This window comes from Dendrobates tinctorius, unplaced genomic scaffold, assembly GCF_039654945.1.
Source record: "Dendrobates tinctorius isolate UK_male_01 unplaced genomic scaffold, ASM3965494v1 ptg000224l, whole genome shotgun sequence".
Classification (NCBI taxonomy): domain Eukaryota; kingdom Metazoa; phylum Chordata; class Amphibia; order Anura; family Dendrobatidae; genus Dendrobates; species Dendrobates tinctorius.
Genome location: NW_027361891.1, coordinates 62,454 through 89,841, shown reverse-complemented (window position 1 = coordinate 89,841; position 27,388 = coordinate 62,454). Strand labels below are relative to the sequence as shown.

The 27,388-nt window shown below is 40.6% G+C and overlaps 1 protein-coding gene across 4 annotated transcripts in view; it reads right to left on the bottom strand.

Annotated features, from left to right (window-relative positions):
• Window positions 1-27,388, bottom strand: part of SRGAP1 (SLIT-ROBO Rho GTPase activating protein 1) — a 129,970-nt gene that overhangs the window by 65,529 nt on the left and 37,053 nt on the right. For all 4 annotated transcript variants that reach the window (XM_073555431.1, XM_073555433.1, XM_073555432.1 and 1 more), the window contains exons 3-8: window positions 12,107-12,286; window positions 11,848-11,976; window positions 5,473-5,694; window positions 3,085-3,186; window positions 472-669; window positions 275-365 (exon numbers count right to left, since the gene is read on the bottom strand). In XM_073555431.1, the coding sequence (XP_073411532.1) occupies window positions 275-365; window positions 472-669; window positions 3,085-3,186; window positions 5,473-5,694; window positions 11,848-11,976; window positions 12,107-12,286 (922 nt within the window). The remainder of the gene's footprint in view (window positions 1-274; window positions 366-471; window positions 670-3,084; window positions 3,187-5,472; window positions 5,695-11,847; window positions 11,977-12,106; window positions 12,287-27,388) is intronic.

Here is a 27,388-nt window from a genome sequence, read left to right as displayed (position 1 = left end):
ACGGGAGAAGGGATCAGACATGTTGAAATCCAGCATGCCTGATCCTTCTTCTGTTGGGCAGAATGGATACCATTTATTAGGACAGAATCTAAGGAAGCGACGGACAAAACACCACCCGTCTCTTAGCTGTTCTCTGAATCCCTATGTGATGTACCTCGCTCCGCCTTGCAATATGTATAACTTAGTATCAGTTCTGCCCTACGTACTGGACTGTGTACAGAATTAATAGGCTATAGACATTACACTAGTGACTACCTACAAATCACTGTCTTACCTTTGCCTTCCCCGAGAGTCCTCTGAAGCAGGTCATGCTTAGCCTGTAGTTTCGTGATGAGATTGCAACCTTCTAGATGCTCCCTAAATTTCTACACAGAACATATTTTGGGTATTTTATTTTTAGCAATTTTAATGCAGATATTTTAATGTAAAATAAACAATTAAAACTCAAGGATAAAGTATTTTGGTTTTTACCATAAAGTAGAACTGCTCGGTCTCTTGTTGGTTCGCTCTTCGTTTTGCAATACTGGGTTTACTTAAGTATGTCTCCGACACTGTGGATTTTACCGACTCAGTGGAGCGGCTGTGCTGAAAGCATTCTGAAACATCGTAGTCTTCTATGGTGACCATATCTTGGATGGTCTGGAGGGTGGCTTCTGAGGTTTTCTTTATCTGTAAAGTAAAATATTACTGCTGCTGTCCAGTGAATATGTAAAGCTGTAACAAGGCTACCAATGCAAAACAGTGATTTAGAAAATTCGAAAATATACTGTTCAAATTACAAGTAGTAAAAGTCATGGAATTCTAGAAATCACAGGACAGATAGACAGAGTTGAGTGAATATCTTGGGTTCCCCGCTTACTCGGCAAGCTATAGCGCTTACTGAATAAGCTACAGCCGGAACCCGGCTTCCTGGATAGTGCCAGCTGAACAGCTGATCGCCGCCGCAGCTGTGTGAGTCACTACACATGCATGGAGAGCCTGTGTGTTGGGATCTCCATGCATGTGCTGTGACTGTCACACAGCCGTGACACATGCAGCTGCGGTGGCGATCAGTTGTTCAGCCGGCGCGATGCAGGAAGCCGGGTTCCCGCTGTAGCTTATTCAGCAAGCGCTATAGCTTGCTGAATAAGCAGGGAACCGAAGATATTCGCTCAACTCTAACAGACATGTTAATGATATGCAAATAATGAAAATATGGAATTAAAAATGTCAAAACATCTTGATTTATTCAGTATCGAAAATAAACATCATGCACAGAAATACAGACACTTACACTCCTTGGTATACTATCAATAGGGTTGTCTGTGAAATGTTCTGCCATACTGAATTCACTTGAGCACACACATCATCAAGATTCGCTGCTGGCAGCTACTTTACAATTGCTGACCATTGATGTCCCAGATGAAAGATTGGTTAGAAGATGCTACAGGCCATGGTAGCACATGTAGGGAACTCAGGCTGGTCACAGAAATGTAAGCACCATGCAATCTGGTGTTGTCGTGTTGAAAAACAGCTCCTGGGACACTTTGTAGAAACAGCAGTACCAACGGAATCATGCTCAATTGTAATGCCGAGTTGCTAGTGTATCTGGCCAACCAGTGGCTGTAGTGGTCATATGTCGCATTACTGTCATCGAGGAACACATTACTGTGCAGTGATTGCTCCAACACAGCAAGTGACACTGATTGCATGTAAACAAATACTGGGAGTGCTGCTGGGGGCAGTGCCGGATCATAAAGGGGAAAGAATTGAGTAGTGATTCTGGTTTTCCTATGAATTGAATAAGGGGTACTTCACACATAATGAGATCGTTAGCGAGATCGCTGAAACGGCACAGATTTTGTGACGCGCCAGCGATCTCGCTACATGTGACAAGCAGCGGCGACCGGGCCCCCACTGTGATCTCGCTGATCGTGCTTGAATGTCCTTGGCCATTTTTTGATCGTTGGTATCCCGCTGGCCAGCGATGCTCGCTGTGTTTGACGTCGTAACATCCACGAGCGACCTCGTTGAAGCACGTGTATCGAGGTCTGTATCGTCAGAATTGCTGCTGTGTGACAAGGTCCCAATAACCGCCGAGGATCGCCGTATCATTGCTGCATCGTTGAACAGATCTGCCTGTTTGACAGCTTACTAGCGATCATGTAGCGACGCTCCAGCGATCCTTACCAGGTCGCATCGTTCTCAGGATCGCTGGAGCGTTGCTATGTGCAACGGGACCCTTAGGATTAAGGAGAAATATTTTTACAGACTAGCGCTGCAGGGAGTGCTCGGATCGGTATTTGGATAATGTCAATTGACACACTCTCCTATCAGCTGCTAAATCCTGTGCAAGAAGGGAAAAATGCAATCAGAACTCTGGGCATTTTGCACCACAAAAGTGACTTTCCTGATTCTCACCATATTTGTTATGTATTATAGACATTTTCTGCTCTTTGTCTGACAAGGGAGTGTACTCTGAAAAGGGGAATGGTCCAAAATGTAACTCCATGACAACTAATGTGTCACATTAATCAAACAGCATGAACCATTGTCATCTAGTAGTCTTAGCAGGTGCACATTTAAAAGGGTTGTCCACTACTCAGACAACCCCTTCTTAAATACTATATTCCCCCTTTTGTATAAACACACCACATACTCCCTTCCCGTATCGGGTCTCCCGAGGCCACCCGACATTGTTATGCCACGTGAGCCTTCTAGCCAAACAGTTGCTGTCACTGTTTTGCGAGCCTCAGGAGATCCGATGTCAGTAAGGGAGGCGGGTATATGTTTTTTTTTAAATCTTATAAGGGTAAATATAGTATATAAGAAGGGGCTGTCCAAACAGTGGACAACCCTTTTAAGTTTGTGCTGTCTAACAGATAGACAGGATGCTTTACTAGAACATATGCCAGCTGCTTATAAACAAATACCAGTTGTCATAGATAACCCTTTTGGATCCAGATGACGATAGAAACATTGAACCATGTCATATATTTAAATTACCATAAATATAAAAGATAACAGTAGTCTGTCATATCTAATGATCAGTAATATTTGCTGTACTCTTCCTAAGTTCCAGATCGAGATATAACATGGTATTACCTCTTCATTTTCAATTTTCAGAGTAGCCAGTCGAGACAGAAGCTGCTGGTACCGGAGTATAAGTTCACCCTGTAATGGCTGCTGAGCACTAACTTGGCAAACCTTCATTCACAGGAGAAAAAAAAACAAAGTATGTTTTCAAGTCAATGATGGGCACATAGTAATCGCAAAACCATGAAGAAGAGGGCTTCACAGTAGTAGTCTGTCATCTGTTATACATTTCTTCCTTAACATCTTGGATTAGCCAGATTCAGCCTCTTAGTATTTAAAGGGCGCCGGAGAGCAGAATGGACACCTATGAACTAATACTGCATTTGTCTACTACAGGTAAACTCACGGTATGGGACAAGGTCACAGTAAGTAGGAAACTCACACCTTCTCAATCTTCTTTAGTCACATATTCTAATGATTATCTCAAAAGTCGTGTATTATGCATGGAACGGTCCTGCTCAGTCTACTGACAGCAGGCCATCTGAGGGTATGTGCACATGGTGCGGATTCGCAGCGGTTTTGGCCCTGCGGGTCCGCAGCAGATTTAGGTGCGTTGTACAGTACCTTTGTTTTCAATGGTGAACTGGAAAACGCTGTGCACATGCTGCGGATTTTTCTGCGGTTTACAATTCGCAGCATGACAATTCTTTTGTGCAGAACCGCTGCGGTTTCACACCTCATTCATTATGAGGTGTGAAACCGCAGGGCAAAAGCGCAGGCAAATCCACGGATAAACCGCAGGACTTTAGTCCTGCGGATTTTACTACAAAATCCGCACCACGAAAAAACTACGTGTGCACATAGCCTGAGAGGTGACAGATTTCTGAGCCAACTTTACGCTATCCTTCAATGACCTCTAAATCCCGTCCATGAACACTGCGACTTCGGGCAACTAAGCATGGCTCAGGGATTTCAGTCACGCCTCAATGGGCATGCTACCAGCAGACTGGGCAGGACTGGTCTGCACATAATACACTGGACTAGTCCTATTCATTAGAATATGCAGAGAAAAAAAAGTTTCATAAAGTTGAGAATTCGCTATATACTGTGAACTTGACCAACACAATGGCGTTGCCTGCAATCAGATCTAAGAGACAATTGCAGCCAAGTACAGTAATTAGTTTATAAATGTTAATCCTACTGCCAGGTTCCCTAATAATTTACCAGGTTGTGTTTCTCATGTTTTACCAGCGACAGCGATACAATATCAAACAATGTATACTATATATATAATAATGGAACACACCTCTTAATTATTGAATTCAAGTTTTTCCTTCAGTGCCATTGCCAATTGTGCATGAAATAAAGTCTCTAGACATTCTGACTTTACAAACGTTTGTGAGAGAATGGCCCATTCCCAAGAGCTTGTTACATACAAACATGGTTGTGTAATAGAGTGCCACCATTGTAACCAGTTCAGTTATTACATTTATTCACGCCTGAAAGTTCCACAATCAACTGAGAGTGATTATGGAAATAAGTTGGAGACCACGGGCTGACATGGGAGTCTCATGGCTTTGGTTACGATAACAGACCCATGGTATGTTAAGGGCAAGGGTAACTTTTCCAGACAGCATTAATGAGAAATACGGATTGTTCTATGATATAACCGTGTTATGTTGCATAATCTTCAATAAAACAAGTTTGTTTGCTTGGTCGTTTTTGTTTGTTTCTTTAAGTTACAGAGCAGGGTCTCTAAGTGCGTAAAAGTCACCAACTCAATAACTGCAGAGTCCAAATATCCTTTAGCATTAACAGAGTACAAAATCTGTGTATTGGGAGCTCCATAGCATGAGCAGCTGCAATACCCGCCTTACATTACCAAGCACAAAGCCAGGCATCACATGGGGCACTGTTAAGCATGCTGCCACCGGACTCTGAAAAAGTGGCATTGCGTTCTGTGGATTGACAGACTACGCTTCTATAGGGAGCAGTCTGATTGCTGAGTCTGGAGTATGTTACCTGCCTAATTTGTGACAACTTTAAAGTTTGATGGAGGAGAGACAATGCTATGCGGATCTATTTCAGGGGTTAACCTGCTCCAGCATACCAAACATTTTGGACAATTGTATGCTTCCAACTTTGTGGGAACAGTTTGTAGAAGGCCCTTTTCTGTTACAGCATGACTGTGCCCCAATGCACAAAGCAAGTCCATAACAGTATGGATGGGTAAGTCTGGGGTGGAAGAGCTTGAATGATTTCACACAGCCCTGACGTCAACTCCTTTGAAGACCTTTGGAATGAATTAAAATAGTAATTGCTATCCAGGTTCTCTTGTCAAACACAGTCAGACTTAGAATAGGAGATCATAAATGTTGCAGTTGATGCAATGAGTAGATGTCTCATTACTTTTGTCCATATAGTGCGTCTGTGCCCAAATGAGACAAAAACTCTTACCTCATCACCCAGGTGAGGCTGAAACTCAAATTTCATTGGTGGACAGAATGCAGTTGGATACATCTCCATAAATCTTTGCTTGTCATTCCTGGGTTCCAAGTTATCCACCGCATTCTCTATGATGTCCAAACCTTCGTGCCGTGAAGTCTCCAAGTTGTATTCCGCAGATAGGTAGGTTCTCATGGCCCTGTTTAAATTTGCATGGTACCCAAGATCACAGCACTTAAAAATAAAAATTAAAAATGATTCAAGAAAGAGCTTGACATCTATATGACTACAAGCTAATGCTTTCCCTATCAGACATATCAAACTCACAAGCGACTGATCTTAGAAGTCTTTTCATTGCACAATATCCTTTACAAACTCAGCCACAATCCTTCACACCAAGCCAGTCAAACAGTGAAAAGTAAATCATGCGGAGAACTATAGTATGATATCAAAACTATTTATTGGGAAAAAAAGGTTTTACACAGGGGAGGCAGGCGACAAATCTTGGCACCTTGTCTCAGTTTTCATTTCACACATGTACAGCGTCATTTCTCATTCTCAGGAATGCCAGCTGTTAGAAACATTTCATTGAACTCTGCCAAATTGGCTGATGAGCAGTCAGCACATTTAGAAGTGTAGAATTCCAAAAATAAGTGAACATATTCAGCGGAAAAATTGCCTTTACAAAAACAAAGCAGAACTTCCAAGTAAACACTACAGAACAAAACACCTGGATTGTGCAAAAAGTACGTGCCTATGGCGCCTTACTGATTCCCTGCAGATTTGTCTCAAAAATATTGGTGGCATGCTTAGTCAGACTTACCACTTATGGGGAGAAGATCTCTATACATATATCGCGTATAAACTGGCCACTCACATAAGGAAAAAAAACATCAAGAGGCCCCAATTGATCATCATCATCATGAAAGAGTAACTATACTTATCAAATTAGTTATCAGCTTTTAGTTAGGAATATATTGTACTCCATTACTTACTTTCGGTTTTTGTTAAAACCATGCTGAAAGTGCTGGCTTATCTGCCTAGTTTATGCTGTTTTAGCAGCTGATTTGAACTTCAGGTCTAACAAATAATTGCACTCCTGTGTGATCTTCTCTGCTCCACTTCCCCATGATCAGACACTACTAACAAACAATCTTCTTTGCTGAGATGGGGGAGGGAAGCAGAGAAGCTCACTGAGTAAGGAGCATTGCTAGACATCCAGTTTAAATCAGCTGCCAAGAGGCCCCATACCCAGTAAATAGAGGTTTGCCGAACGATGGTTTGGCTGGCACCTCCTAACTCTCCTATATACCGAGTGCTCGGTCTGACAGTGTTGTTTATGAGAGAGCTGATGCCAAACTCCCCTAATGATGGCTTATCTCTCCAAGAACAAAAAGATTGGCTGTCCCAAATCATCTATTGCTGAGAAAGTTGGAAGGCCCCCATACACATTAGACTGTCAATTAAGTCTGCCAATATCGGTAAGGTCAGCTGATGCTAAGACAGCATGAACTATGCAGATAAGCCAACACTTTTTAACGTGATGATAAAGACAGAAGGAAGCATAATAAAGGTAATTTAGTATATTACAAAAAGTCATAACTTTACAAAGGCTGATCAATATTTAAAAAAAAAAAGAAAAAGTTTAGTTACTCTAACTGATGTTGAAAATGGTGGTTTGAAACAGAGTACATTACAACTTTTCACTATGCCCTTACCGGTTACTGACTTTACACAAAATTCAGAAATATATTTGGCGAGTTTCAGTGGGAGGGTTGCTTACCAATAAGGTTGGCACAATAGTGAATTTTGTCATATTATTACAGTGTAGCCTATTCAAAGGAAACTATTATTGTGGTGGGAGAATGCAGTGAAAGAAGTGGTTAACCACATATTTCATAAAGAGAAATAACAGAACATTTCTCTGCATAACAAATAGAAAAATAAGAATATATTCTAATAGACAAAGCTTGGTGTTGAACGGACATTCCCTTAAATTCGGCCAAGAAGGTGTAATAGCACGCTTACACCGAGATAATGGCTGCTTATTGTCCTGTCTTTACATTGGAATACCCACTTACACGTGGGTATCATTCACATATTGAGAAACTGAAAGGGAATTGGTCACCACGTTTTTCAGCGATAAGCTTTTGTTTGCACACGTGCAGAACATAAACGCATGTTCACATTGGCCACAAAACATATAAAACCTACAAGAGAAAAAGTGAGAAAAAACCCTGCTGTAACTAATTAAATAAAAAGCAAAAAGTGCATTTAAATAACAGAGCTTTTAGAAATACTTTTTTTTAAATCACAAAATAGCAAAGCCATCCCACCCTGACAAGGTAATTCTGATCGGGACAGATTTTTGCACTTTTTGCTTTTTATTTACTTAGTTACAGCAGGGTTTTTTCTCACTTTTCTCTTGTAGGTTTTTATATGTTTTGTAGCCAATATGAACATGCATTTATGTTCTGCATGTGTACCAACTCAAGTCAAGCCCAATCGTTGTGTTTTTTTCTTTGTATTATTGCATCCTGTGCAAACCGGGGTGTGGCCTCGCTCTCCTGAGCTGTAATTTGTATATAAAAGGTATGTGCACACGTTGCGGATTCTGCTGCAGATTTTTCGAGGCGGATTTACCTGCGGATTTAGTGCAGATTTCCTGCAGATTTTGTGTGGATTCCACCTGCGTTTGTACACCTGCGGATTCCTATAATTGAAGAGGTATAAAAACGCTGCGGATCCCGCACAAAGAATTGACATGCTGCAGAAAATAAACCGCAGCAAATCTGCGCAGAATTTTCCGCAGCATGTGCACAGCGGTTTTTATTTTACATTGAATATAATGGTACTGTACATGGCAGGAGAATCTGCTGCGGATCCGCACCAGAATCCGCAACGTGTGCATAGACCCTAAGGGTGTGTGCACACGCTGCGGAATCCGCTGCGGATTAATCCGCACGGATTTTGCAAAAACCGCAGGTCCAAAGACCTGCGGATTATCTGCGGTTTTGCCTGCGGTTTGGTCCTGCGGATTCACTATCTCCACAATGGTGGAGATAGGAACCCGCAGCGGTTTCCGCAGAAAGAATTGACATGCAATTCTTTCTGCGGATTCAAAACCGCAGCAAATCCGCGCGGTTTTTTCCGCAGCGTCGGCACAGCGTTTTTTTTTTCCCATTCAAATGAATGGTATTGTACACCGCAGCTAAAACTGCTGCGGAAACGCAGCGGAATCCGCAGCGTGTGCACACAGCCTAAGACTTCCCCAGACTGGCTTTCCACTGGTTGGGCCCAGTCCTTTTGTCTGCCCTTATTCACACACTGACATCAAGATTGACACATGGTAAGGGTTTTACTATTAGATGGTGTAGGATTGTCCCGATCAGGGTTACCTTGTCGTGGTGGGATGGCTTTTATGCTATTTTTTTATTTAAATAAAGTATTACTAAAAACTCTTATTTGAATGCACTTTTTGCTTTTTATTTTTACAGCAGGGTTTCTATTTACTTTTTCTCTTGTAGGTTATATATATATATATATATATATATATATATATATATATATATATATATATATATATATATATATATATATATATACTAGAGGAGCAAAATCCACCCCCCAAAGAGACCCTATTTTGGAAATTATACCCCTTTGGGAATTTATCTACAGGCGTAGTGATGATTTTGACATGTGTCCACAGTGACTCCATCTGCTTTATACAGAATCTTACGTCGGAGGTTCTGTCTGAATCACATATTTCAGATTTACACGGAAACAACTGTGTAAGCGCTCAACGATGAGCACAGGATAAATGTGAGCCGAACATTACTGCAATTTTTGGGAGGCAGAATAAAAAAAAAAAAAAAAAAAATCAACAGCACATGAAAAATTGGCTTTATTTTTTTTACGCCGTCCCTCATGTGGTATTAATGATTAGATGACTTTCTTTGTGTCAGCGCGATTATAGTGATTTGAGATTTATATAGTTTTTCCCGTTTGGCTGCTGTCACTCTAAAAAAAAAAAAAAAAGAAGCAATTTTATTGCAAAAACTTTACGCTCCACATTTTGAAAAGTATATTTTCTGCAGACAAAGTCATGCTAGAACTGTTTTTTTGTGGGACGAGTTGACGTTTTTATTGGTAGTATTTTTGGGCACAAAACATTTTTTGATCGCTCTCTATTCCTATTTTTGGGAGGCTGAATGAACAGAAAACAGCAATTTTTTAAATGGAAGTAAAATTAATAAGGCAACTTTATGCTTTGCATTAGTACGATTTCAGTGATGATGACATGTATATAATTTTTTTTTGTGTTTTGGCACTTTTACACAATAAAACCCACTTGATAGAAAAAAATAATTATTTTCGCATCGCTTAATTCGGAGTTCTGCAATTTTAATTTTCAACTGACAATGCAGTATGGTGGCTTGTTTTTTGAGGGACAAGATGACGTTTTCATTGATACTGTCTTTTTGATTGGGTTTTATTTCACTTTTTAGTGAAAAAGCATCACTTTTTGCTTTGTTTTTTGCTCATTTGGTGTTCACTGATGCGGTTAACTAGTGTAATATAGGCTGAGTTGTCATGAACACGGCAACATTAAACACTTGAATTCCTTTATGTAAAAAACAAATTTATTGGATATATATAAAATTTAGTGATTTTTACAATTTCATCTTTTTTTTAACTTTATTACTTAGATTTTTTTATGGGACTTTCAAGTTTAGTAGTCTGGTCGCTGTTATAAAGTATTGCAATGCTTTATAATGGTCAGTTCTGCACTGACACACAGGCTTGTTAGACCAAGTTCTGAGCATGGTATACCAAGCTTGCTAGCCTGGTGACCTCGGCTCACCATTGCAACAATCGGGCCCTCGCGATGAGGTCGCAATCACCGATCATAGAGGGAGCCCCCATCCTCTCCCTGCCTTCTAAATGCTGTAATTGATATCAATGGTAGCATTTAGGGGTTTAAACTGCCAGTAGTGGTTCAGGGGCACCGCTCCTGGCAGTGAGAGTCAGGTATCACCTATGAAGTAAGCTGAACACATGGCAGCGATCGCGCACACAAAATTGCCATGACGTACCTCATACGTCCAAGGTCGGGAAGTCATTCCCTTACATTACGTATAGGGTACGTTCAAAGTTGGGAAGGGGTTAAAGTAAAGCTGCATTTTATTTAGAAAGTTTATTTCCTTAAACTTCCTGTATTTTGTTGGGGGTCCATGTCCTGAAAACACTAATGAATCGCTGATTTCAACAGGCAGAAGCACACAATGATTTATAAACTTTCTATAAAGCCCCTTCACCACTCCGCACACTGATTCATTCAAAAGATGAGGGCTTTAGCCTCCTCAAAGGAGCCCTTCAATATAGTACTTCAATCGAATGGTGGGGGTCTCAGAACCTCACTGATCTGCGGGATTTTTAATGGCATACACAATATAAGAAAATTTTCAAAGTGTGGGTACACTTCAATGTATTTTTATAAAGAGACACAGATGTATTAAGAATGGCTAGTATTCTTTAACTGGTTGGCACATATCACAACTGGCCATAGGAAGAAAAATAAGTGATTACTAGCTTGGCCTGTGCGAATTTTTCGCATATTGGTTGTCGGGGGCGCAGGCAATTTCAGAAAAAGCAAGCTGGTCAAACATAAATGTATTTCATGAGCTGATGAACACAGACAGGTATTTATATATGTACATTGGTAATACAAAAAAATGTTTTGATAAGTAGAGGCCAAAAAAAGTTTTCCGGTTGAGGTGCCACCTGCAGGTCATTGTGTATTTCTGCAGGTTTATGAAAATCAATGTTTAAACTGTATTTAGTAATAAAATCATGAATGTGTGGTTTGTTTGGCTGTTTTCTTGCGGAAGGGAGCAAGTTTACCTTTCAAATAGTGTATCGTGTGTGGGAGGGGCAAAGTAATCAGCAAAAAAGCAGTGCATGTTTACAAATGTGCTGGTAGTGTGCTTTTGGGTACCGTGGTGCCACCTGCAGGTCATTTTTCCTTACTGCAGGTTTATGAAAATTAATGTTTAAACTGTATTTTTTAATCAAATTGTGGATGTGTGGTTTGGAGAATCCTCACAGCACGTAGTGTGCACAGTGTGAGGATTCCCAAGTCTGTTCTGCAGTCATTGAGTGACTGCAGACTTGTAATTTTAGACCGGACAACCCCTTTAATGAGCCAGTACAGCTCGTGAAAAGCATTGAAAGAACAATGGTGTGCAGAATACCAGTTCTGTATTAGCCTTCATTTTTATCCATACCACAAGAAATTCCAAGTAAACCAATTATCCAAGCCATAACAAGAAAGAACTTGCTCGTGATGAAACACATGCTCATGGAATAAATAAATCAGTTTCTTACGTCAATTAAATCAGAAAGGTCGTGGATGTAATATTTGAATACAGAAGCATTTGTTGCCTCCAGTGTTAATAAATATTCGTTCCGTGCCTTTATGGATTTCAGCTTGTTCTCAGAGTATTTGGCTTGGCGCTATGGAGAGAAATAGCGGTTATAAACACGATATACACAACCTGAGCCGATATGATGGATTCGCTAATAAACAAGACTTGTTCAGGTCATGAGCCATCCAGGGGTGCATGGCCACAATGGTTGCACTCACTTTCTCTTTCATTTTCTCAATTTTTTTCACCGAGCTCCGTCTTTGGTGCTTATCTTCTAGGCGTAAATGAAATACCGGGTCCGACCTTCCAATTTGTTTCTCTTCTTGTTTTTCGGCTTCTTTTAGCTTACATTCCGCATTGATGCTCTCTGCGTGATACATGTGGTAAGTCTTCATGACCTGCAGGAAAAATGTTAACATTCAATTTTACTAACCCTAGAATTGCTTTCCACTTTGTCGTCAATTGTACATCTATTATAGAAATATGGGCTGATCACCAGTTATGTGGTGGTTTATTTCCAATACATATCTTTACAATTTCAAGTATAAACAGCCCGTCTTTTCAGAAAACGTCAAAAAGTTATATTCAGTTTTGGACAAAATATATTTTCTTTTTGTGTAACATAAATTAGGTGCTAGTATAAATTAGTCTAAACTTGAAGCAGTCTGGAAGTGTTCCGCGACCAGTTATTTGGGCAATCCTCCTGCAGATAGTAAGTGCTGCTTGTGTGTGTACACAATTACCAGATGTATCGTTTTCAGACGCCAAAGAAAGTTAGAGAAAAAGACTAAGGCCCCGATTCATCATTGCTATTTCCCCAGTTTTCAGGAGCAATTTGCTCTTTATTAGTGGTCTTTGTTTGGTTTGTCCTTGACAACTTTGCTTATCCAAATGTTTTAGACAGATTTAGGAAATTAGAATTTTTTTTCAAATGTTACATTTCTTTGCCGCCTCTCATTCCAGTCCTTGTCTGGAGTAATGCTTCTGGTGGATTTTTTATTTTGACACAGTTGAAGACTAATTTGCAACATTTCATTTTAAGCAACTTTTTGAATCAAAAAGTTGCAAAAACGGTTAAAGTAAAAAAAAAACAAAAAAAACTTTGATTTCTATTAATTAAAATAAAGTATATAGAAAGGGTATAAAATGTTTTGCCCCTAATCGGTCTCAGAAATCTGCAGTTACTTTATGCAGTGTTCCTGCAAGCTTATATTTATACAGTGTATAGCACCTAGTATGCTAATACATATTGGCAGAATAGGACAAAAAATGTTAGCACCATGTCTAATCCCCCCGATATGTTTCACTGTGCTAGCGGCGTCATCAGGGGATGGGACATAGAGCTTAATTTTAATGATTTTGGTGCAAAAAATATCAATAAATACACCTATAAATAAGTCCTGTATTTAAGGCATCAAGATATCGATATAAAGGAACACCAACAAAAATACTTCATAATCAGACCATAATATGCTTAAAATAATGTTTTATTAAATATAATGTAAAATATAAACATGATATACCGGTATACTAAAAACAAGGAAGACCACAGATGAAAAAACCGGTGGAAGCAAGGATCAGAGAACAATTGTACAATGTGAAGAAAAATGCAAGGAGGATATATAGAAATAACTATAGTAGTACAATAAATAAATAGATGCAAATCATGCACGCTGCATTTTTTCCCTCGGACAGACTCTGTCCAAGGAAAAAAAATAGGACATAAAAATAGGACTGAAAATACGGTCGGCTAAAAGAGCCCATTCAGTTTCATCAGTTTGTCTATGATGGCAACAAAAAAAATTATGAAAATTTCTCAAACTTTTCTTATTACACAGTCGATAAAAAAAAACAGACAGCACACAGATCGACATGTGAGAGCTCTCCAATTTTTTCACCGATGCATACACTTGGCAAGCTTGATCTGAGACTCTGATAAAAATTGGACATGTCTCTGACTTTGGGCTGGACCACTGACAGCAAAAATACTTGGACATTTGAACAGCCCCATAAACTATAATTGATAAAAGTTTAATCCGTGAAAAAAAATACTGAAAACTTGTACAAGAAAAACCGAAGTCTGAATGAGGCCAAAAACAGTACATCCACAGTTTCCTTTCTGCCCATGTTTCTACACACATCTGCATAAAAATAAATTAGGTTAGTTGGCGTACTCCAGTCCTTATTAAACTGTGCGGGCTATCACTTATAATGTTATTTTCTACCACATACTCCTGTATATAGTCCCTCAAAAGTCCCTTAAATATTTTTCCCACATTGGATATTAAGCTTAATGGACTAGAATTGCTGAAAGAACGCAAATCTGTAACAATTAATGTTCATCTCACATAAAGAAAAATATTTTACAGTTGGTATTAGGCATACAATTCTTAATATAACTGAGAACACAAGCTATGTAAGGGTTTATGGAGCTGGTAGGTATATTGTGGCTGATGGTTGACATGCTGTGTATTGTCCAGAATGTCTGATCTCAGATTATGTCACAGTAATAAACTTGTGCTCCAAATTCACAATAATTACAAATAAAACAACAACAGCAATAAACTTCAATTCCTTGGAGAAATCTTGCAGAGGGGAGAATGTATTGGCTAATAATCTAGAGGTTTACTACATGGCTGTCAATATGATTAATGATGAAGCCTCCATCCCTACCCTTCCATCTGTGTTGTCCCACAGCTCCTGGACGAGCAGAGAGCCCCATCAGGTTATTAAGTGAGAGAGTTGTAAAAGGTAACCCAATTTCTGTAAAGATCTAGCCTTTCTCTGAGGCTTCAATAGCAATGATTTAATTCAGGAGCAACAAGGGAAATCTTTCGGTTTTGGAGAAACAAAGGGAATCATTTTCTTCCTACATGACTGACATAAGCAGCACTACTCCAGTGAAAGGTAATCGTAATAAATCATTCACATAGAATCATAAATGTCAGTTTCTTTACTAAATGTAAAGTACTTTAGGGACTTTTTTAAAGTTCAGACTTTACCTTTAGATTCTCAAGAGTTTTTTAACTTATTTATTTTGCATTAAACACGGAGTCCACTACTTGGACAACCACTTCTGAAGCCTTTTGTTTACCCCCAGTAAAATAATAAAACACTTGGTGCCATTCCAGCTGTGTCAGCATTGGATCTCCCTGGGCTCCCGTGACGTTATGTCATGCAATCCCCGTGGCCAATCAGCGTCAGCTTCGCACTCTCCTATGGATGTAATTGAAATCCAGAGGAAGTCAGAGCAGCCGCAGCTCTCGCTTAAGCTCCCGTCACACATAGCGATCTCGCTAGCGAGATCACTGCTGAGTCACAAGTTTTGTGACGCCTGATGCCATCTCTCAAGCATGGTGGAGGTAATGTGATGGTCTGGGGTTGCTTTGGTGCTGGTAAAGTGGGAGATTTGTACAAGGTAAAAGGGATTTTGAATAAGGAAGGCTATCACTCCATTTTGCAATGCCATGGCATACCCTGTGGACAGCGCTTGATTGGAGCCAATTTCATCCTACAACAGGACAATGACCCAAAGCACACCTCCAAATTATGCAAGAACTATTTAGGAATGAAGCAGGAAGCTGGTATTCTATCTGTAATGGAGTGGCCAGCATAGTCACCAGATCTCAACCCCATTGAGCTGTTGTGGGAGCAGCTTGACCGTATGGTACGCAAAAAGTGCCAATCAAGCCAAACCAACTTGTGGGAGGAACTTCAGGAAGCATGGGGTGAAATTTCTCTAGATTACCTCAGCAAATTATTTGCTAGAATATCAAAGGTCTGCAAAGGGAGCAATCTTTGACGAAAGCAAAGTTTGAAAGAGAAAATTATTATTTCAAATAAAAATCGTTTTTTCTAACCTTGTCAATGTCTGGACTAGATTTTAAATTCATGTGGCAACTTATTTTTTTTAATAAAAGATTTCATGGAAAACACAAAATTGTCTGGGTAACCCCAAACTTTTGAATGGTAGTGTATATCCCATTCAAATAGAACGGAAAATAAAAAAAAAATAAAAAAAAACAGAAAAAAAATCTACATCATATTACCGGTAATCATATCTGCAGTTTAGCTGCATTAAAGATAATGGGAAAAACATAAAAATTGAGCTGGGTTTGAGTTGGGTCAGATGAATGTGCAAATCCACTGGCACACTCAGCCTTTGAGTTTCACAGTGGGTTACACGTAAAAGGTTACATTACATGAACTAAGAGGTCATTAAATTTTAAAAGGGGTTGTCCGAGAAAAAGAATATTTTCTCAGGTGAAGCGATACTACACTCGCCTTCTGGTCCACCAGTGCAGGCTGCTGTGCATTCTGCACAGAGACCGGAATTCGTGATATCACTGTTCCACCATCCATGAGACCACTTCGGCTTGCAAGTGGCTGCAGCAGTCAGGTTACATGAGTGGCACATCATCAGATGTTTTATGATGATGGTCTGCACAGTCAGACTGTAGCAGTACAGCAGCTGGGTGCTACCCATATCTGTGCAGTCCAGAGAGGCCGACAAGGCCATCTTTTTCTGGTGGGACCCTAAGGCTGTGTGCACACGTTGCATTTTTTATGTGCGTTTCCATTTTTTCAGTGCTGAAATGGGCCAAAAACGCTATGGAAACCTTGTGCAAGCTAATTCAACTACAATTCTGAAGTGTTGTGCACTTGATCAGTAAATTTCCTTTGAGTATTTGCAGTGTGTTTTTTTTCTGCAGCATGTCAATTTGTGCATTTCTGCACCCATTGACTTCAATTGACAGTCAAATCCACAGCAAAAACGCAGGTTTGCGGATTTGGTGAGTTGATGTTTGCGTTTTTACCAGCGTCCTATGGGGTTTCCCACGCTGTCATCTGTGTGACAGCGTGGGAAACACCGGCGCGGTGGTTCTCATCAGCAATAACGGTCACGCTGTCAGCTGTCCTGCAGCGGTGACCTGCGGTAAAAAGCTTACCGCAGGTATGGACAGATGAGACTACTGCTCCCATCGGGCTATGTCTGCTGTCACTGATAACAGTGAAAGCAGGTGCCGCTGATGGGAGACGTAGTCTCATTAGCTGACGCCTGTGCTCACGGTTAAAATAATTACATACATACAGTATTCAAAAAAAAGAAAGAAAAACATTTAATCTCATGGTCCTTATTCTTTTTGGTGAAAGGTCACTTCAAAACATAGTCCAACAAATTTTGTATTGGTGGGTACCATACAAAAAGTTGAAGTAGGCAAAAAAACTTGATAAAACAATATATCTTTATTAATTAACAATAAAAAACTTTAAAAAGATAGGGAAGAAAGCCTCCAAAATGAAAGGGATGGTCTGCAGCTGAAGCCATTATCTGTATTTAAATGCAGTTTTAATCAATAAAGAACCTTCTAAGTAACCAGAGTGTATAGTAAAAAAAAAAAACACATACATACATATATATATATATATATATATATATATATATATATATATATATATATACACACACACACACACACACGTATATATATATATATATATACACACACACACACACACATACATACACACACTGCAGTGAGCCGGCCAAAAGGCAACTTGGTAAGGACCATAATCTATTATTGTGTACTGTTGCCAAGTCTTGAAAAAAGCAATATTAATGCTGGCCAAAAAGATGGGGGGGGGGACAAAAGAATGATGAAGACACCCAGAGTTGGTGAAGGCAAAAAAGGGTGCTAATAATAAACACAGAAAGGTACCAATATTCATCCAATAAAGTGATATAATATCAAATAAAGCATGCAGGTATACAAAGCGATTTGCAGAAAAGTTTTTTTTTACCTGCTACTGTATGGATGCTGGGAGTAGTACTGCCAATAATGGTGCATAAGGGGTTAACTGCTGCAGAGTGGTCCCCTCGACTGACTAGTGCCATTTCGCAAGATTGCTTCTTCTGGGGGCATGGAGGTAATTAGGTGTCATATAGGTATTTATATTAATGTGCCGTGTACTCAACGTGTGTTGGGAATGCCTGTATTGTGTGCCATTGACTTCAATTGAGTCAGTCAAATCCGCAGCAAAAAAGCAGGTATAAAAATGTTTGCGGATTTCCTGAGTTGATGTTTGTGTTTCTGCAATTTGCAATTCAGTTTCCCACCAGACATATAATACATATGGTGAATGGACACCTTTACTTTAAACCTCATTCATCATTCCTGTACCTTTTCTTCTTATTTTGTTTTTAAAATGTTGTCAATAAAGAATATTTTTATATCCTATGCCATTCAGTGGTAATCTGTTTTTTCACACTACGGTTTCCACAATAGTGATCAGCTATCTTTATGGCATAGTTTCCTCTCTCTCTCTCTATATATACAGTGCCTACAAGTAGTATTCAACCCCCTGCAGATTTAGCAGGTTTACACATTCGGAATTAACTTGGCATTGTGACATTTGGACTGTAGATCAGCCTGGAAGTGTGAAATGCACTGCAGCAAAAAAGAATGTTATTTCTTTGTTTAATTTTTTTTTAAATTGTGAAAAGTTTATTCAGAGGGTCATTTATTATTCAACCCCTCAAACCACCAGAATTCTGTTTGGTTCCCCTAAAGTATTAAGAAGTATTTCAGGCACAAAGAACAATGAGCTTCACATGTTTGGATTAATTATCTCTTTTTCCAGCCTTTTCTGACTATTTAAGACCCTCCCCAAACTTGTGAACAGCACTCATACATGGTCAACATGGGAAAGACAAAGGAGCATTCCAAGGCCATCAGAGACAAGATCGTGGAGGGTCAAAAGGCTGGCAAGGGGTACAAAACCCTTTCCAAGGAGTTGGGCCTACCTGTCTCCACTGTTGGGAGCATCATCCGGAAGTGGAAGGCTTATGGAACTACTGTTAGCCTTCCACTGCCTGGACCGCCTTTGAAAGTTTCCTCCCGTGCCGAGGCCAGGCTTATCCGAAGAGTCAAGGCTAACCCAAGGACAACAAGGAAGGAGCTCCGGGAAGATCTCATGGCAGTGGGGACATTGGTTTCAGTCAATACCATAAGTAACGTACTCCACCGCAATGGTCTCCGTTCCAGACGAGCCCGTAAGGTACCTTTACTTCCAAAGCGTCATGTCAAGGCTCATCTACAGTTTGCTCATGATCACTTGGAGGACTCTGAGACAGACTGGTTCAAGGTTCTCTGGTCTGATGAGACCAAGATCGAGATCTTTGGTGCCAACCACACACGTGACGTTTGGAGACTGGATGGCACTGCATACGACCCCAAGAATACCATCCCTACAGTCAAGCATGGTGGTGGCAGCATCATGCTGTGGGGCTGTTTCTCAGCCAAGGGGCCTGGCCATCTGGTCCGCATCCATGGGAAGATGGATAGCACGGCCTACCTGGAGATTTTGGCCAAGAACCTCCGCTCCTCCATCAAGGATCTTAAGATGGGTCGTCATTTCATCTTCCAACTAGACAACGACCCAAAGCACACAGCCAAGAAAACCAAGGCCTGGTTCAAGAGGCAAAAAATCAAGGTGTTGGAGTGGCCTAGTCAGTCTCCTGACCTTAACCCAATTGAAAACTTGTGGAAGGAGCTCAAGATTAAAGTCCACATGAGACACCCAAAGAACCTAGATAACTTGGAGAAGATCTGCATGGAGGAGTGGGCCAAGATAACTCCAGAGACCTGTGCCGGCCTGATCAGGTCTTATAAAAGACGATTATTAGCTGTAATTACAAACAAGGGTTATTCCACAAAATATTAAACCTAGGGGTTGAATAATAATTGATCCACACTTTTATGTTTAAAATTTAACTGAGCAACATAACTTTTTGGTTTGTAAGATTTATGCATCTGTTAATAAATCCTGCTCTTGCGTGAAGTTTGAAGGCTCTAACTTATTAGCATCTTATCAAACCTGCTAAATCTGCAGGGGGTTGAATACTACTTGTATTGGCCAGGCCCCTTGGCTGAGAAACAGCCCCACAGCATGATGCTGCCACCACCATGCTTGACTGTAGGGATGGTATTCTTGGGGTCGTATGCAGTGCCATCCAGTCTCCAAACTTCACGTGTGTGGTTGGCATCAAAGATTTCGATCTTGGTCTCATCAGACCAGAGAACCTTGAACCAGTCTGTCTCAGAGTCCTCCAAGTGATCATGAGCAAACTGTAGACGAGCCTTGACATGACGCTTTGAAAGTAAAGGTACCTTACGGGCTCGTCTGGAACGGAGACCATTGCGGTGGAGTACGTTACTTATGGTATTGACTGAAACCAATGTCCCCACTGCCATGAGATCTTCCCGGAGCTCCTTCCTTGTTGTCCTTGGGTTAGCCTTGACTCTTCGGACAAGCCCGGCCTCGGCACGGGAGGAAACTTTCAAAGGCTGTCCAGGCCGTGGAAGGCTAACAGTAGTTCCATAAGCCTTCCACTTCCGAATGATGCTCCCAACAGTGGAGACAGGTAGGCCCAACTCCTTGGAAAGGGTTTTGTACCCCTTGCCAGCCTTGTGACCCTCCACGATCTTGTCTCTGATGGCCTTGGAATGCTTCTTTGTCTTTCCCATGTTGACCATGTATGAGTGCTGTTCACAAGTTTGGGGAGGGTCTTAAATAGTCAGAAAAGGCTGGAAAAAGAGATAATTAATCCAAACATGTGAAGCTCATTGTTCTTTGTGCCTGAAATACTTCTTAATACTTTAGGGGAACCAAACAGAATTCTGGTGGTTTGAGGGGTTGAATAATAAATGACCCTCTGAATAAACTTTTCACAATTTAAAAAAAAATTAAACAAAGAAATAACATTCTTTTTTGCTGCAGTGCATTTCACACTTCCAGGCTGATCTACAGTCCAAATGTCACAATGCCAAGTTAATTCCGAATGTGTAAACCTGCTAAATCTTCAGGGGGTTGAATACTACTTGTAGGCACTGTATATATATTACATACAGAGATGCCGAAGGAGTAAAATGTATGCATGTAGATGGATATACATAGATATATAAAATAACCACTTACTCTTACCCATTTAAAAAGAAAAAGGGTAATTACCAATCGTTAGACAATGGCTTACATCATCTGGCAAGACAATAACAATTCACAGCAATGATGCAATTCTGTTAATGATCATAGAGTCAAACATTATTCATCCATGACATTGGAGATTCCCACAATATGTTATATGAAAACACACATGAATACTGCAAGCAGATTCCTCCCAATGCACGCTGTCCCAATGTCAGTCCATGGCACAGACTTTCTATACTTGAGACACACAGGGAAAGTCCATGTCACTGCCACATGGTTGATTTTAAGATAAAGGAGAAAGCATTCTACAAAGTAAGGTCACCATGAGACCAATACAGTGATTCTGAAAAGGCGACCACTACTGCAAGGTATACTATACACACATGCCACTCAATGGAGGGCATAATGCTGAATCCAACCAGTTGAGGCCTAATTATGCTTACAGGGCAATATTTGGTATGAAGATAGTCACATCCATTTACATCTCAATAGGATGTAACAAAAGAAGCCACGGGTCCTTAAAAGACTATAGAGTGTGAGCACATCCAACCAGCTCCCATTATAGCCTGCTTGATATATACTCCACAGCTTAGCAGTGCGCATACAAAGGTAACAAAGTTCCGGCATCTAGGGGTACAATTATTACTATAATGCCCCCAATTGATATAACACATAGGACAAAAGCAGCAGCTCATCTCTAAGAATGTCACGCTAAGCCATGACGGTTATTAAGTGAAGCTTGCGGGAGGAGACCTATACATTGCTATTTCTCAGTGACTAATGCTGAACACTCCCACGTCACCAGTTTGCTTCAAATTACTGTTATCATCAATTTAAAGGGGTTGTCCATTAGTTCAAATAAACAATAAATAAGCAAGCGTCTTAAAGTGAAAAAAGAACAACAAAAACATGTCACTTCAAACCCTTCTCGAAGCCAGAACAGATGCTGCGAGTGCAACTCACATCTACCAGGCTTCATTTGCAGGAAGCCGGTGCCAACGAGCTGTACCGGCTGCAGCCAACCATAGACCTCAATGGTGACTTCTTGCACTTGCCATTATTCCTGCCCAAGGGGCACAGCATGTCATCGCTAGAGGTCAATAGGCATGTAGAGACCTGCAGGTGACCTCTAGGGCATTAAAGGTGAACGGAATAGGACATATCTTGTTTCTTTTTCCATTCCATTTTTTTATTTTTTACTACCAGACTAGACCGCAGTAAAAGCTAGCCATGTTAAGACTACTGAAATTACAACTAATGATAGCGACTGCGGATGTGCAGCAATTGTAATTTTGCTGACTGTTGTGTTGGTAACATGCAGGATGCAAAGACAAAATTGATTTATTACGGTGGTTGTGATGTACCAATGACATTACAGTCTTACATCACGCGGTCACAAGTCGCTGTGTAGTCCTCGCCTTAGACACAAGATTGCCATTTGTATCTGGCAATTACGATGACAAGATAGCGACATCTGTGTAATAAGCAGATGATATTACTGCGGAATAACATCACATTTATATGCATGTGATGGGAATTTTCTTTGTTCACTTCTCTGTATAAAACAAAAGTGGAAATTACTTTTCTGGAATGCGACCAAATGCCATTTTATATGACGAGCAGTCTGCGGGCAGCACAAGGATTGAGGAGGAATGTGATTTACAAATGCAGGAGGCACCAGCTGCTGCAATGTCAGAAATAGCTACACAAATACATGGATTAAAAATATTAGCATGGCTTTATATACTAGTGGTCAGGGCCTAAAGATTTTTAGCTCCAATTCTAACACTGGGCCTATTAAAATAAATAAATAAAATAATGAAGCGTTACATCAGATCTAGTCATAAGCTTTAAAGAACCGGCATTATCTCTGGGATTAGAGAGCTGAAATAAAAATATTGCCATATCCCATAAATAACAATCAATCAAGTCTGCCATCCTTTAGGGCCCCGTCACACATAGCGACTCACCAGCGATCCCAACAACGATATCAACTTGTCAGGATCGCTGGTGAGCTGTCAAACTGGCAGCTTCACCAGCGATCAGCACCAGCGACGCCGAGCGTGCGGCATTGCTGTCCACGTTAGTTACCAGTGCCTGATGCATGGAGCTGGTAACTAAGGTACACATCGGGTTTCTAAGCAGCGCGCGTCACTTAGAAACCCGATGTGTACCTTGGTTACCAGCTCCCTGCATCAGCGCACTGGTAACTAAGGTACACATCGGGTTTCTAAGTGACGCGCGCTGCTTAGAAACCCGATGTTTACCTTAGTTACCAGTGCGCTGATCGCTGGTCTCCCGCCTGTCACACGCAGCGATGCGTGCTGGCCAGCGGGAGACCAGCGATCAAAGAAATGTCCAGGGCATTCCAACAACGATCAGCGATACCGGCAGGGGGGGCGGTCGCTGGTCAGTGTCACACAGCGATCTCTCTGGTGAGATCGCTGTTGCGTCACAAAAACTGTGACTCAGCAGCGATCTCACTAGCGAGATCGCTATGTGTGACGGGGGCTTAATTCTTGGTGTTATCTACCTAATGAGGCAGGCAGGATGTCACCGAATCCTGTATTTACCCCTGTAATTAAGTATTATCCTCTGGAACCCCATTACATTTTCGTTACTAGTCAAGGTGCTGATCACCAATCCTTTACACTGTATTTACTGCCAAACCCATGGACGGACCATCGTTGAGGAGAGGTCAAGCAGCCATCCTTTTGCCTGTTTAGAAGTTCTGCTTCCAGCACAACCTAATGTGAGAGTCCTTGATCTCTACCCTTACACCCTCTTGGTTCCATATAGTGGTGCCCAATGAAGTGCGTTCTCTCTTTTTTGGGTACTTCACATTATATATTCATAATTCCCCTCCACAACCGTGAACTGTGTTCCTACTATGTGGAAACCACTGCACATATTCTTCTTGGGTCGTATCACAAAGGTCAGTGATGCTCACAGGGGTCTTACAGTCTTGGATTTGCAAAAATGCTATTAGGTCATCCACCTTAGATCAATCCCTTCTTACCAGTTTGCTTACTCTATATTGGTTGAAACTGAGAAATTGAGGCTAGCTCCACTACATCCTAATATTCTCTTTTGGCATTGCACTATCCCTAGTGCCCATTTTGACCTTATAGGTTTCATGTCTTTCATGAGAAACTTATGGATCTTCTCAAACATGCTTCCTGATAGCTTACAACTGATACCCTATGATTAATCTGCTTTACAATCTAGAGATCGCAGGGAGCCTCATGTCCAGAATGTTCAAACCCTGGAATTTTTTGAATAGCGGATATGGTTGATTCCCTCAGCCTTAAACTACACTCCTTTGGCGGATTGGTTGGTTCTGGCAAATTAGCCCCCCAGGGAATATTTCCACTACCAAGAAGTCCTAAACTATGTTATTCATACCGCCGGGCTCCCCAACAGCTCCCCCCAAAAGGCTATGCTGGCAGGGTTTCTGATCAAAATGATCTACCAGATACCACTCTTCCCTATGACACCCAACTTCCTGCGTCATGGATACAGTATATGGATAAATTGTATCAGGCTCTTCGTGTAAATATCAGGGCTGTGGAGTCAGAGTCGGAGTCGTGGAGTCGGAGTTAGTTTTGGTTGGAGTCGGTAGAAATGTACCGACTCCAGCTTTAAAAAAAAAGTATTAAGATTTCATAATTGAACTTTCATATGAATTTTATAAATGTTACTCAAATATATATGTTCTATCAAACTATGAACAACAGTGATAAGCAGTTCTGCTGGAGATAGAGACATTTCTTTCTTCTTGTGTGTCACTGTTCTCCACTGCCCTTAACTAATCTTATACTTGGTTAACCTCATGCTGCCCCAACCCCCCTACTTACAATGTATGAAACTGAAAGTGAAAATTGTTGCAAATTCTTACTAGTAAAGCTCCTCCTCTAGACTAGATCATACTAGGTGTGCGTCTTCCAAGCATCTCACAGCTGCCTGCTACTCAGAAGAGGAAGACTGTAAGAAGTATTATCCTTTCAACAAACTTTGCATCAGTTAACTGTGAGTACATGAGGAATAATAACAGTATTACTGACCACTATATCAGTTGTACGACCTGGCAATAATTTTGTACAATTGTTTTTAGGAAAAACAATTGTCATTTGGATTGTGAATGCAGAATTAAAAACCTGAGAATGTCAAAGAAGCATCACATTAAATCAGCTGTATTTGAACATTTCACCATCACTCAAGATAGAAAACATTATGTCTGTCAGTGTATGACAAATGATCCAGACGAAAACAAATGCTGTGAAGCCAAGATGAGTGCATATTCAGGCAAAGATAAAAATGCTCCTACCAGAGCTTCTAATCTAAAGAGACATTTACAGCGCTTTCATCCAGAAGTACTGAAAGCAGTGGATGAGAAAGACTGCATCAAACCAATGAACCAGTGCCCAGCTCTTCCAGCCAAACAAAGGAGCAGAGAACTTTGCAGCCATCAGTTGCAAGATATTTTGTCAGTGACAAAGTTACTGTGACAATGACAGTAGATACATTTAAAAAACAGATCATAGAGCTTGTTGTAAAGGATAGTGTGCCTATTTCATTATTTTCACGACCAGCTTTTATGTGTCTGAATGGGGAAATGGCCCGCAAGCTTGGTGTTTCCCTGGAGAGAGAGAGTATTAGAAAATTAGTAATCGAAGAAGCTTTTAAACAAAAGGAAGAACTTAAAAAAAACTCTCAAGGGACGCTTTCTGTTTCTTAAAATGGATGCCTGCACACGTCACAGAGTGAACTATTTTGCCATCAATGTCCGATTTGTTTGTGACAAAAATGAAATAGTTACCAAGACATTGGCGGTAAAAGACACCAAAGCTCATCACACCAGTGAGTTTCTCCAGGTCTTGGTGGAAAAGGTTCTGCAAGACTATGAACTTAAAAAAGAGCAAGTTCTTTCTGTCGTAACTGACAATGCTTCAAATATGATAAGTACTATTAAGCTAATGAATGAGAGTAATGATGGTGACCAGCAGCTAGAAGAACATTCTGGGTCCACAGACACAGAAATGTTTGAAATAGAGGAACACAGTATTGTAACTGAGGAGCAAACTGAAGTTGCTTCAGATGAACAGCAACATGATAGTTTAGATGATCTTGTTGAAACTGTGTCAATATGTTCTTTCATTCATCACATGCGCTGTGTTGTGCATACGCTACAGCTGGCTATAAGAGACAGTCTGCAAGAATGACATGCTGCTGCACTGAGTGGCAAGGTGAGAAAATTGGCTACTGTTGCCAGAACCCCTAAAGTTGACTCAATTTTGAAGAGACGTGGTGGAAAAGGGGCAATTATTGATCAAGCCACACAATGGGGCAGTACTTACTTAATGATTCAGCGCTTGGTTGAACTGAAAACCTTTCTTGTAGACATGGCTAACCCTCAACTGACGCTAAATGAAAGTCAGTGGAATCAGGTGACTGAGCTGGAAAAATTGCTAGAGCACCCATTTACAGTGACTAAAAAATTCCAAGCAGAGGACTTAACTCCAGGTATTTTCTTAAAGGAGTGGAAGAACCTGATGTTTCACCTGTCCCAAAGAGGAGGGTTAATTGCAAGTGGCACTGCTACATCCATGAAACGGAGAGAGGAGCTACTATTACAAAATAACATTCTTTTGGCAGCTGTTTATGTAGACCCAATGCATCGGATTCTTCTAGATGATCAACAGCTAAGTAAAGGAAAAGAAGCTCTGTTTGAAATAGCAGTAAGGATGAAAGGGTTGCAGAACAGTCAGGAGGAACAAGAAGAATTTGGTCGTCCTGCCACATCTTCACCCTCATCATCAACTGCTGAAGAATTTAATTTAAAAAAATATTTGGATCACATGGACCGTGCAAAGCGTTCCCGCATAGAAGAGTCATCCCCATCAAGGAACACAGCCAGTACATTTCAGCAGAATTTTTCATGTGCACTAAAAGAAATTGAGAAATTTGACCGTTCATCAAAAATAACAGTGCAACAAGCGATTCCTCTGTATCCTGACATTGTCAGAGATGTTGCCCGAGTGGTTACTGCTTTGCCACCAACACAAGTTAGTGTAGAGAGGTTGTTCTCTGCTCTCAAAATAATTAGATCAGATTTGAGGGCATCCATGAAGGAGGATCTGACAAATTTATAGATTTCTTCTTATTAACTGCATAAAAGTGTTTATTTCATATTTACTTACAGTTTAGAAAAGTTTATAAAAGTTATTTGCTATATTCTAATTGTATTCTAATAAATGTAGTTTTTGCTCTAAGTGGTCTGATTACTTATATGATGGTGAGAAACTGAATAAGCACGATGTTTAATATTTTACAACAGTAAATTTGTTGTTATGAACTGGCCATTTATGAAGGAGTCGGAGCCGGAGCCGGATAAAATCCAGGAGTCGGAGTCGCAACTGTGGCTTACCGACTCCACAGCCCTGGTAAATATATCCCCAAAATGTGGAGTACTATATGGGACAGAGTTGCTAAATCCTTTAACTGTATCACCT